This window comes from Hibiscus syriacus, unplaced genomic scaffold, assembly GCF_006381635.1.
Source record: "Hibiscus syriacus cultivar Baekdansim isolate YM2019G1 unplaced genomic scaffold, ASM638163v2 tig00117027_pilon, whole genome shotgun sequence".
Classification (NCBI taxonomy): Eukaryota; Viridiplantae; Streptophyta; class Magnoliopsida; order Malvales; family Malvaceae; genus Hibiscus; species Hibiscus syriacus.
This window is the reverse complement of record NW_024063530.1, coordinates 506485-520702: the sequence shown is the minus strand read 5'-3', so window position 1 is coordinate 520702 and position 14218 is coordinate 506485. Positions and strand designations below refer to the sequence as shown.

At 33.0% G+C, this 14218-nt stretch overlaps 1 protein-coding gene across 1 annotated transcript; it reads left to right on the top strand.

The window, feature by feature from the left end:
* The first annotated feature begins 1731 nt into the window (after positions 1–1731).
* LOC120196145 (la-related protein 1A-like) lies at positions 1732–4747 on the top strand. Its single transcript, XM_039198023.1, has 6 exons — positions 1732–1947; positions 2509–3061; positions 3284–3443; positions 3985–4075; positions 4240–4311; positions 4528–4747. The coding sequence occupies exons 1-6, from the start codon at positions 1747–1749 to the stop codon at positions 4681–4683; spliced, it is 1233 nt and encodes a 410-aa protein (XP_039053954.1). The 5' UTR covers positions 1732–1746; the 3' UTR covers positions 4684–4747.
* Positions 4748–14218: the final 9471 nt, after the last annotated feature.

Genomic DNA, 14218 nt, shown 5'->3' with positions numbered 1-14218 from the left:
CGAGAACGTTACAGTGATCCGTCTTAGTATATCATTGACTTAATTTTTCACGTTTTTGCTCATTAAGTTGTCATTAGTCGGTTATTGTTATATTTTACTTACGATTGTTATGGATATAGTTGATATTATTCTAAATGGTATTTTTTAGATACTTTATGGTTAAAATGATCTACACTCTTATTTAAAAAAATACTATCATTTTGATATAGTTTTGGTTATGTAATTATTAGTTTTTTTTAATTATTATTAACATTTATGTTGATTTTATGTCGTTAAAAAATATTAGAATTATTGATGTGATATTTTTTTTATTTTTTAATGATGATGTGATATTATTTATGATGATATATAACATCACTGTTAACTTTTTTTAACGATAAATAATTAAAATAAAATAGAAAAATGAATTATCTTTCAATCAAAATGAAATAATCATAATGTTATTTATCTTTTAAAAAATAATAATTAATTGATTAAATTTTAATTAAAATAATAGTTAAATACCAAAAACAACAAAGAAATATTGTTAAAATTTTTGTGAGATAAGTTATAGTAACTTTTTAAAAGTATATATGCATACAATATACGTAAATATGTATATTGTTTAAAAAAATATACATGAATATAAACATTTATATTTATAACATATCAAATGATTTTAGAGTATTGTTTTTTTAAAGGTCATAGGTTCAAACAGTTATATTTATAAAATATGTGTTATCAATGTTTAAGAAAGATTATAAATAAATAATATCTTATAATTACCTCATACTATTAAAAAATAATAATATATATTTAAATAATTATTGTAAAATTTAATTATCATAAAACATAATAATACTAATAATGAAATATATTTGAATAAGATTCATACATGATAACATTTGTGTCAAGTAAATATGAACTAAGAACTTTCATATATATATATATATATTATATCTATGTTATTTGTTATATTTTGTATTGTTATTTATAATGATTAAAATAATAGATTTTTGGTTAATATCATTTTTTGTTACTTTTAATAAATTTTGTATAATTTATTTTGTTTAAATTTCGATTCACCTATGTATTTTAGTTATATATTTTATTTTTAACATGATTTTAGTTATTCAATATTTTATACTATTTTTTAATTCATTCCATAGATGTGTATATTTTTATAATAATAATTCATTTTTTAAATAAATTTTGGTTAGTTTTTTTAAAATAAAAATCATCATGGTGTTCATATATTAATATAAATTACGTTAAAATAAAATTTTTATCTGACTTTACAAAGCTTAGTAAATTAGAATAATTTAATTTTTTCTGTACTTTAAAAACTTACTGCGTGTATCTATTTTACAAATAAATTTTAGTATATTTTATATGTCACATCACCAATTTTTTAAAATACTAAATCTATAAACTAATATAAATAAAAATATAAAACCTAAATTGATAAAAAAAATCCCTTAGAAGAAATCCTTTTTATAGATACATCTTAGTCTTAATTGGAATCTAATAAAAATAATATTAATCTTAACTGAAATAAAATTCTATTAAAATATAATTTAAATATGTAGATAAAGAATTATAAAGAGTCTGAGTATCTTAAACATGTACACTGTTTAGGGTTTTTGACAATTAGAGATCCAATTCAGCCATAAAACCCACTAAATATATAATTTAGTCCTATTTTATTATCACTAATAGAATTCTTCTTCGGAGTCATTGTGTTCGTTTGGCGGCTGGTTAGAGATCATGGAAATAGTTGAGAATGAAGCAGCGGGTGATCGTAAGGAGGTCAAGTCACCGTGGAAGACTCCGGTGATTGACGCTCAAGTGGCCGATGCTCATGTTATGGGGACCGAATCTTGGCCTGATCTTGGTGGGACCCAACAAATGCCCCACAAACCTTCCGTCGTTGCTGATGAATTTGCTCGAGTTCCATCAATTGAGCAGGTTAGCCATTGCCCATTTTTATTCTGGTTTGGTTATTTTTCTTTAGTAGGTGGTCAATCACATTTGAGTGTGAAGTTTGGTTAAAGTTTAAAATATTTAGGTGTAATCTGAGAAAAATTAATTTCAAAGGGACGACTTGTGTATGTTGAGAGACAATGATGTATTGCTTTTCTGGTTTCTATTCATTGATCATTCTGTACAAGTAAAAATCTTCCGGAGATAATGAGCTGTATTGAGTCTGTTTTATCTTCCTAGAATGTTAGAACGATTATTGTAGGCCCTATTTTGAAATAACAGGAGGAACTGGACTATCTCAGATGGAAAATTTTTATGTACCTTTGTGGAATGTAATTTCTTTGAGAAAATTCCGACATAATTTAGCCATCTCTGAATCTAGTTCCTGTTGAGTGGGGATCTATTTGATTGTTGGTAGTTTACTTTTCTGTGTTTTATGGTTTTATTCAATCATGTAAGAAGGAAGATCAAAAATAAATAAAACTGTTATCTTAGTACTCAGTATATTTCAATTGAAGTATTTACGTAAATTTTTGGGTCTTGCAGGGAGTTGCTGGACAGAAAAAACCAAATGGGTCTAGAAACACCAATACTTCTCATAGATATCCATCAGCACGGAATCAGAATTTGGGCTCTAAGCGCAATCCTAATGCTGGACCTCGATTTCCTGTACCATCACCTTATTATCAACCACCAACGCCACCTGTTTTTCATGCCATGGCCCCTCCACCACATGTTACTGTCCCTGGGTATGCTTACCACCCTGCCCCGGGACCTTTTCCTCGTGTAGAACGTCAGTTGGTAAAATCTGATTCTGAGACAACAAAGAATGCCTTTGGCCCCCCTGAACAAGGTATTAATGCCAGCAGAAATATGCGGCCTCCACGAGGTGATTTCAATGCATATCCTACGAACTTCTCTAATAGAAAGTCCAACATGCTAGAAACTGGTGAGCATTTTAATCCTGGATGGAATCATCAACGAGCATTTAATCCTAGAGAACCTAATACCATGCAGCAGGGTACTGGACCTAGACCTTTTGTTAGACCACCAGTCTTTGGCCCTGCTCCAGGTTTCATAGTTGGTCCAAATTTCCCAGGTATTATATCGATCCCTGCAAAAATTGTGCCTTCATTCAAAATACTTCAGTATGTTTTATTACGTCTTATTTTGTTAAGTTTCCTTGGTATTTGTGTCTACTGGCAAGGTTTGCCTGCGTTTCAGTCACCCAGCTTATACTGCCTTTTTGTTTGAGCTCTTGGTTCGTACTACGCCTTTGATAAATGTACTTTGTTTGCAATGACTTATGTATTCCTTATAGGGGTTGTATACTATGTGCCTGTTGCTCCGCCAGGCTCTGTAAGGGGATCTCATCCTCCACGCTTTGTTACATACCCTTTGAATCCAGGGACTGTCATGTTCCCTCCAGAGACTGTAATTTTGAGGGCCAATATAGTGAAACAAATAGAGTATTATTTTAGGTAAGAGATTCCTTCCATTCTTATTATTTAATAATTTTTTCTATATGGTTTCCTATGTGTTTTACTTTTTACAGCTTTACTGCTGGATGCCACTGTTCAGAATTACTACTAAATTCTATAGTATACATTCTCAGTCCATTTATCGTTATTGATTGCATTTTTCGGTATTTTTATTTATCTCTTGGTTGGTGAAAATGATTGATCCATCCCTTATGTAAATCTTTTCATGTTTGAGTTTGTTTGCGTCTACACGTGTTATTTATGGGGCGATTTAAGATTTAGATATCTTATCAGAAATTGCTGGTATACTATTCATTTTAGAATTTTGTCAATATGCAAAATGTATTGATTGTATGCTATCATGAGTTTTGATAGAAAATCACATATTTGGCTTTTTGGCATGAGTTTCATACGTATTGTAACTGGCAAATCCTTTGGGGAGTTGAAATATGAATTTTTGATTGTTTATACTAATTGAATGTCATAAATTTATTTGCTTTATGTTTGTATTATTTGTTGACCTCAAACCTTTATTTTGCAGTGATGAAAACCTTCAAAATGATCGTTATTTGATTTCGTTGATGGATGATTTAGGATGGGTTCCAATATCCAAAATTGCAGATTTTAAAAGGGTATGTGGAAGACATGGCTATTTAACGCCAATGGTAGTATAGCACAAAGTTTTTCTTTATTCATTGTTGTTGCATCATTAACTGATTGAATTAGATTTTTTTTATCTATATCTTGAGAATTATTAGTTTAAAGTATTTATGTGGTTTAATAATTTGAGTCGCAGATTAAGAGGATGAGTACCGATATACAATTCATCCTTGATGCGCTGTTGGGTTCATCTACTATAGAAGTACAGGCTAGTCTTTTCTCTCTTTCTTGGGTGTCGTTATTTAAAATTTGATTTTGGATGGAATGTATGCAAGCTGGGATCAGACTAGAGATCTAATTTTGATTACAGGATCGAGCTATTTTATGGAATAATTGTTATGGGTACGTTGGGAAGTGATATTGTTTTTCTGGCATTATTTTTTGCTTTGATAGCCTTGTGTTTACTTGATAATTATTGTTGTAGGGTGATAAGATACGGAGACATGATGAGTGGTCCAAGTGGGCTTCCGCTAATTCAAAGACAACATTGTCATCAAATGTGCTGCCTATTCATGACCAACTTGTACAGAATGTTACTAATTCTTGTGGAAATGGTGTGGAAAATGTTAAATTTTCATAGCATGGTGGGAACTTGGAGCATTCACTTAACGGAAATCCCGTAGGAGTAACACATAAAAGTCACAGAAACATGCAACCGCACAAGTTTTATTCAATGACGAGAAACGAGCAGTTTAAGGTGGAATTGATTTTGTAACCTTCACACATTTAGCTATAAATTCTCAGATGCGAACCTTGTACGGTCAATTACTTTTGTAAGGTTCATACATTTGGCTATAAATTCTCAGATGTGAACCTTATACGGTCAATTACTTGTGATATCTACATATGAGAATTTAGTGTGGGAATTAGAAATTAATTTCCTGTTCAAGTCGGGATTTCCACCAGAAAATGCTTGTTTCTCGTAGTTGAATAGAACTTGTGCCGTTGCATGTTTTCTGTAGAAAGTGTAAATTGATTTTACACTAAATTCTCAAAAGTGAAAGCGTGGACTTATTAGATGTAACAGTAAAAAGTGTGAACTGATTTTGCACACATGTATGCTGGATGAAGAGCTTGAGCCTCAAAATTTTGAAGACTCATTCAGCACTAGGTGCTTATTATTATTTATTTGGGAGGCACATTTTGTATATTGTTGAGGTCAAGAAATTTTTATTCCCTGTATGAACACATATACCAACATTTCTAGATTATTATTTTAAAACATTTTTCAATAGTTGTTATCTCACGGGCATTACATTTGTGATTCATTTACACGAACAATGTGATCCTTCCATGTTGTGAAGCTCAATCATTTGTAAACTTGATGCTCTTTTCTTCTGTATTATTTAAACATAACTGTTACGCAACAATTAAAATTAAACGAGTTAGATATAGAAATATAATTTCATACAAGAAGAAAGAAAAAAAATCCAGGAACCTAGAAAATTGCACCAGGTGTATCAATCTTTCCATACTCCTGGCAGCGTTTTCACCTAGTTTGGAATTTGATACCCCTAGTGCATCCCTCGACTGTCATGAATTTTCATCTTCATTTTCACATATGGAATTATTCTTTCTATATTAAACTCGTTTAATCTTTAATTTATGTATACTAGCCATGCTTAAATAACACATAAAAGTTTTAATTATACATACGATCATTAAACTATTGTCTCTTTCATTTTGACCATCAATCTCTTAATTTTGTCAATCAGATTACTTAACTATTTAAATGTTGCTAATCAAGTCACTTGTGTTAATATTTAACGACAAGTGTTGACGTGGTAGTTTAAAAAATTAGTGTGATTACATATTTGGTCTTTAATACTTAATATATTCTATCAAATTAGTCTTAATTTTAATTTGAGCGGCATGCGTCACCACTTATTTGGAGGGTTCTTTTAAAAAATTTTATTTATATAATTAAATAGATTTTATATCTAATTAAACGACGACACATGTCATCATCTAATTTGATAGAAAATAATTTGGAGTTGGATTGCATTTGTATAAGATTGGATTAAACGAGGGAGAATAATGAACGCCTTTGCCATTGGATTAAATGCCTTGTTCGGTTAATTAATGACAACATCTATTTATATTATAATACTATCGATGATAGAAAAATAAATAAATAAATAAAATCAATCCAAACCTAAATTAATTATAAAATATACGAGTATCCAAATCGTATTTAATGTAATATTTAAAGTAAAATTAAATTTAATAATTCTTGTAGAATTCTAAATAATGTAAGATGTGATCTTTTGTCGGGTAAGTTGGGAAATACGCAGGGAGTGCCATCTGAGATAGCCCACAACAATCCCGTGCTATTTCCCAACTCATTCAACAAATTTCAAAAAATTTCAGCATAAATTGAAACCGAAACATTTCGAAAGTTATACATCAAATCTGCAGAGTAGAGAAAACCGAGAAACACTAAAGAATTAAAAGAGACTATAAAATTCAAGGAACCTCCTTTCATTTTAATAGTGTTTTTTCATGCTAATAGTGTGTGCGCGTTTTCATGAAGAAGAAGAAGAAGAAAACTCAAAATAGTAATTTTTGCTACATTTAATATGGGAGATCTTTCATGCTAATAGTGCTTATGGTATTTTTTATCAATAAAATAATTTATCAAAAAATCCGAAAATATACGTTAAATATTGGGAATGAACTTTTCAGGCCGCGTAAACTGGTTTCGATTTGAAAAATGGGATTGTCGTGGACCAATCTTAACCTTATATGGATTAGTTTACTTCAAGACCACTTAAAATAGGCCCATTGAATTATCTCACGAGCTTTACACCCATCCAATTCTATACCTATGTCTGGTTTTAAATTTAATATTTCAACTCTATAAATTACATCCTCCCGAGAAATTGTAAAAATATAGTAATGCCTAAAAAAGCATTTCCACAACATAATTAAATTACTAAAAGTCCTTCGAAATGTGTATTTTCTATTTTTCTTTTACTAAAAATAAATAAATATTATTGTTTAATTCATATTGAATAAGTCTATATTAGACGATAAAATTTTGTTTATATTTATATCTATATTATATATAAAATAATTAATTAAATTGATTTTATGAGTCAATTCAAAAAAATTCAATTGAGATATTAAAATATTTTGATATTTAAAGGTAATTAGTGTTTTTTTAAGAGTTCGTGTCCATTTTATAAAGAGAAAATACCTTCAGTGACCAAAAATGCCTTATAATATACGATTTTATACAACTTTTTTTGGATTTGCCAAAATGACCAACTAAATCGTAATGCGATCGATAATTCGCAACGCGATCTCTGGTATCGCAAATCCGTTTCCAGATTCGCAACGCGATTCTGACTATCGCATTGCGATTTTGCAAATTCGCGTTGCGATTTTCCGACTATCGCAATGCGAATATGTAAATCGCAATGCGATTATGACTATCGCAGTGCGATTCTGACTATCGCAACGAGATTCTGACTATCGCAACGCGATTCTGACTATCACAACGAGATTCTGACTATCGCAACGCGATTCTGACTATCGCAATGCGATTTTCAAAGCGCCATTATTATCGCAACGCGTATTTTTTTCAAATTCCAAATACGAATATTAATATATCGGAACACTGAACCGTCCACAGCATATCCCGTAATCACAACTCATAATCTAAAACCCTAAATAACAACTCAGACTCATCTCCATCTCTCACTCTCTAAGGCGACATCCGTCCCCATCTCCGACAAAATCAGTCCCCATCTCCGGCGAAATCCATCTATCTCCATCTCTCAGAGCCACCCTTACAATCATTCACGGTCAGAAATGGAAAATCAACCAAATCAACCACCGATGGTTAGTTTTTTTAATTATTTTTATTTTGAATTTTTTGCATTATTATTAGGTTTTTCATATTGAAATTAATGATATTTTTACTGGTAATTTCAATACTAGATTAACCATTTCATTTAGATTGCTTATTAAATTCATTCGATTGCTGTCAATACTGCTAAACTGTTTAGTCTTTAAACCCTGTGAATTTAGTATTTGTCTTTGTTTTGTCTTTTGGTTGAAGTAATGCAATCCATTCGATAGTCATTTTCGTATTGCGATTTTCATTTTCGTGTTGCGATTTTAAGTTTCAGAAACTATTCTTCTTCTGCAAATTGAAACTTGAATGAATTGCATTACTTCAACAAAAAAACAAAGACAAATACTAAATTCACAGTGTTGCAAATTTAAGTTTGAAGAATAAACTACTACTCTTTATGTTTATTGTTCTTAGTATATCTTCACAGTGTAGTTTTTGGTATATCTAACTTGGTATGTTTATTGTTTTTGTAGAACTTTTATTCAGCTCAATTGACCTTAAGAAATAAAGTAAGCCTGGCCAAAACAATTGCGTCGAAGCTTTCACCTGCACAAAGAAAAATATTTGAGGATACTTGCTTCGGGCCATGGCTGAAAGTACAACATCCGGGTGTAGATGCTATGTTGACCCATCTGTTTCTTCAAACCATGACTAGCGATCTACCAGAGACTATACAACGCCGTGATAAAGAGATATGGTTTGATTTTCCACTGGCGTATACGTGTTTTGGGCGGGAGGAGTTTTGCTTAATCACCGGTCTGCTCTTCGGACACGATGATGTAGGTCGGTACACTAGACATATTACCCGCCTATCATGGTTATCTCAGGTTTTTCCTGAGCTGTCAATGGAGAATCTGAATTTACACGTGGAAGACTTGACGAGATTATTGAATAAGAAAGATGATTTTACTCGGATGGATGATGTCGATGTTGTCCGAGTATGCCTTCTAATACTTTTACATGCCGACTTTTTAGGTAGAGAGGCCAGACAACCTATTCCTAATAATCTAATTAAATTGGTAGAGGACCTAAATGCATGAAACCTGTTTCCGTGGGGTTCGTATCTATGGAAAGCTACATGGAATAAGTTGTCGTCTGCCTTTGATGATCGAAAAAGTTTGCGTGGCGATGGTTCCAAATACACTTTGTCAGGCTTTATTTGGGCCTTTAAGGTAAGAATTTTTATATAATGTTTCCAAAATTATAATTAATTATTTAACAATTACTAATGTTTGTTATTATATTGTTTGTAGATTTGGATATTTGAGGTCTTTCCCGTCATGCAGACACATGCATTAAAAACTTCTAATGATATTCCTAGGGCTATTTCCTGGAAGATGAAACGGTCCTTACAGCAATGGGAAGATTTACTACCGTATACTACAATAAATAATGTAAGTTAACACAAATACTACCATATGTTTATAAACAAGTTATTACTAGTACACGTTTAACTTTGTTTGAGCTTTTATATTGTTAGGAGGCCAACACTCCATTATAGAGACTGACACCCACGGAAGCTGAGCTTGCCACTGATTGGTGGCAAGCTAGTAAGCTTTTTTTTTATGGCACGGATGATGAGCAGCCTCCACTTCGAGAGCCATCACCTCACCCAGAGCCATCACCTGATCGACCCGACTATACACCTCCACAACGAGAGCCATCACCTATTCTGTCACATCATCGAGCCTCTTCTCCACCATCACCTCATGATAGGCGACCGACAAAGATGCCACGACGTTTATCTCTCTATTCTCCACCTCCACCTCCACGAGATGAGTTAGGGGAGTTACGTGATGAGGTCAATGCCTTGCGTGAGGAGGTCGGTACTTTACGCGATGACAATAGTGCATGGCGTGTTGAGGTGTCTACTTTACGTGGTGAGGTAGCCGCTCTACGTGAGATGGTAGCATCGTTGCAGAATGAGGTTCATACTCTACGCAACGAGGTAAGTTTAATATTTTTCATATTTAACTTGATGATAAATTTACTCGTAATTTCACTTAGATTAACCATTTCACTTAGATTAACCATTTCACTTAGATTGCTTAGTAAATTCATTCTGTTGGTGCCAATACTGCTAAACTGTTTATTCTTTAACCCTGTGAAGTTAGTATTTGTTTTTGGTTGTCTTTTGGTTGAAGTAATGCAATCCATTCAAGTTTCAATTTGCAGAAGAAGAATAGTTTACTTTCGTAACGCGAAAATGACTATCGCAACGCGAATTTGACTATCGCAACGAAAAAATCGCAATGCGAAATGAAAATCGCATTGCGATTATCTCGTTGCGATAACACATTCGCGTTCGCAACGCGAAAATGACTATCGCAACGCGAATTTGACTATCGCAACAAAAGAATCGCAATGCGAATGAAAATCGCATTGCGATTCTCTCGTTGCGATAGTCAAATTTGTGTTACGATAGTCATTTTCGCTTTGCGATTTTAAGTTTCAGATTCTATTCTTCTTCTGCAAATTGAAACTTGAATGAATTGTATTACTTCAACTAAAAGACAAAGACAAATACTAACTTCACAGTGTTGAAAATTTAAGTTTCAAGAATAAACTACTACTCTTTATGTTGTCATTGAACCTGCACTAAACCTATATGTTGTCCTTTTAAATGTTTATATAAGTGATTACTTCTGGAATGTTATCTGATGCATTTTGTGAACAATGATAGAATAATGACTTGGGTGAATATCGTGCAAGTTTGAAATATATTTTTCTTTGTTTTCACTATTTAATATCATGTCTATTTATTTACTGATTTATGTATTAATTTATTTTTATCGGCCCGCTAAGGTGTATGCTCTACGTCGGGTTTTTCTTGCAAGACGGAGTTTACGCATCAGACGGCGTGCACGTGTCATTACGTCTCTGTTCACCCCAATAGTGTGAAGAATCCGTAAGAAAAAGCCCGATTTACCTGTCATCATTCAAGAAGCCTCCCTTTCGTTCAAGAGGCCTCTATCATCCCTCAAGAATCCCCTCTCACCGTTCAAGAGGCCACTGTCATCGTTGAAGAGGTCCCTCCCAACATTCTAGAGCCCGATTCACACGACGTAATATATCGAATTATTGAGAAACCCATTCCGGCAGATGAAGTGGAGAGGAAAACAACTACCAGAAACAATTTTGGATAATACCCTTTGGGCTAAGACCGCAGTTGATTTTTATCAACATGAGCGGAGCCAAGGGTTTTACGCTGACATATACAAACTCAACGATGATATGCATTTGTTGATTGAACTGTCTTGGTAGGGTGTGTTATTAGGGGTTGAAGACAGTGGCTATTTCGATGGGGGTAAGTCTTATATTTCTTCTTATATTTCATTTTGATTAATTTTTTTAAATTTATGTAATTCACTAATATATGTCTTTTTTTGTAAAACATTATATTGATGCATGGGTGTCACGTCTTCTAATAGTAAGGAAATTGAAGAAAAATAAAAAAATACGCGATATACAATTATGCTGACGTCTTTTCACGTAGTTCACTTAAAGAATCAACGACAGGAATCATATGTGTTGGCTAATAGACAAGCTAAACTTTATCTTGCATGGTGGGAGGTCGATAATGTTAGTATTTATTTGTTTAAATATTTTAAAGGTGTTCATAAATAAGTGCGCAATTTGAATTATTATATTTCGATGCAGGTGTTTATCCCTGTTTTGGAACATACTCATTGGCTTCTCGTCGAGCTTCAGCTCTCATCCCTAAAGACAATAGTATATGACAGCATGATAAACTACATATCATTGTCTGATTTGAGAGATATTATTAAGGGATGGAGCTCTCATTTGGCTAAATTCTTGGATGCGATTAATTATTGGACTTATTCTGGAAACAAGAAGCCAAAGAAGTTCAATGTTACAGTTATCAGAGATGAGACCGCGCCACAACAAACGCCGGAAGCCAGAGGGGATTGTGGTCCTCTCGTATGCATGTGCTTGGAGCGTTTGACGACAGGAAGTACACAGTTTCTACCTCCCACCGATAGAGATAGAGGTGCAGTAGGCTTGTGGTTTCAGTATTTTATAGCTAGAGCGATATATGCGAGACGCTGCCTACCTGCATCCGCATTATGGAAGTGTCCATAAACAATTTGTAAGTCAAATGCAAGTGTTTTTAAGTACCTAGAATTCAATAATAATTTGTTGTTTGTTGGTTTTAGATGTGTAGAAAGTGTTATTTGAGCAAATGTTTGGTTTCTGCAGGTTAATCCTGAAGTGAGCTGCGTGAAATTGATGTATAGGTGCATAAACAACTGTCTGGAGTACACTTTTTTTGATTGTTTAATTGATTCTTAAAAGTCTGATTTGTTTAATTGATGAGGAAAATAAGAATTATTATCATTTTTTGCTTGTTTAATTGATTTATAAAAATTGATTTGTAAAAGTTGATTTGTTTAATATTGATGTGTAAATAATTCTTATTTGTGCTTATTTAATTGATTGAAATGTGAAAGTTGATTTGTTAATTTCAATCTGCATCATATTGAAGGCAAAAGACCCGTTGGAGGTACACTTTCGCAACGCTAAACTCAAAATCGCAATGCGAAAATCGCAACGCGAAAGTCAATTCGCGTTGTGATAGTCTAATACGCTTTGCGATTTTCTCGTTGCGATAGTCAAATACCCGTTGCGATAATCAAGTTCGCGTTGCGATAGTCAAATTCGCGTTGCGTTTTTCTCGTTACGATAGTCAAATACCCATTGCAATAATCAAATTCGCGTTGCAATTTTTGTGTTGCGATAGTCATATTCGTGTTGCGATAGTCAAATTCGCGTTGCGATTTTTGAGTTGCGATAATCAAATTCGCGTTGCAATAGTCAAATTTGCGTTGCGATATTCAAATGAATGTGTAATAAGTGATAACAACTGAACATATCATAGCAATGTTCAAACTCAAGTTACTAATACATGCCTAACTGAAAATGTTAAAAGTTTACACATAAAATACACATAATAGTCAAATTCGCGTTGCGATATTCAAATGAATGTGTAATAAGTGATAACAACTGAACAGATCATAGCAATGTTCAAACTCAAGTTACTAATACATGCCTAACTGAAAATGTTAAAAGTTTACATATAATACAACGTTTGCATTTAAAAATCACCTAAGTTAATAGACCCAAAAGGTGAAGCCGATTGTGATTGGGATTTTGATTTTGATTGCGATTTTGATTGCCTTTTTCTTGACACCATATGAGCTTTGGATTTTGATGAGGATCCATATTTTGGTAGAGGATCCATATTTTGGTAGAGGAAAAGATGATTGTGATGTCACTGGTGATACATATGTCAACCTTGTATGACCACTTTCCTTGCACCAACTACATGTCGATCTCTTCTTCTCTTCACCCTTAGACGGTATACGATCGTGACTTTTTGGTCGGCCAGGTAGCCTTCTATCCATGGCTGGTGGCTAAACTGTTTGTAAATCATTTGGTATGTCCCACTCATAAGGATGTGGAATAGGGTAGATAATCTCGACATAAGTCTTTCGATATATTCTGTAGTGTAGCAATCCATAGCGTATGCGCTTGAATCATCTTGGTTTAGATGAAGAGCAACTTTTATAACATGCCCACACGGATAACCAGATGTTTTCTATTTCATACAACTACACGTCTTTGTATTTAGATCGACAAGCCCATTTAAGTTATTATCCAGTACTTCAAACAAAGTGTTTGAACATTGTTCAACTCTCCATGACGTTGACTTCACAACACGTTTCGTTATCTTTTTTCCAGTCCATGGTGTAATACGATGTTCCAATGTTCCTGTAAATTTAAATAAATAATACTTAGTAAAATATATGATAAGTTACGAATTTAAAGAAATAATACATGCATGGTTTCTTTTCTTGTAGTACCACTGTTGAATAGAGGCTCGAAAAAACTCCATTAACATAGTAATGGGTAATTTCCGGGAATGACGACTTAGAGCGTTGATTGATTCTGCACTATTAGACGTCATGAAACCATATCTTGCTCCAAGTTGATGTACTCTTGACCATCTTTCAAACCCGACATCTTCTAGTGTTTGAGCACACTGAGGCAAAACACGTCTTAAACAGTTTATATGCTTATTGAAATCCACTTCCCGATAAGCTTTTACAGCCTTACAATATGTCCATTTATGCTTTTTTATACCAGCAGACCTTGATTTTAGATTTCTATACAAATGAACACCACAAAGTCCATGAAAAGCATCTGGGAAACACCTTCTAACAGCGTTGTC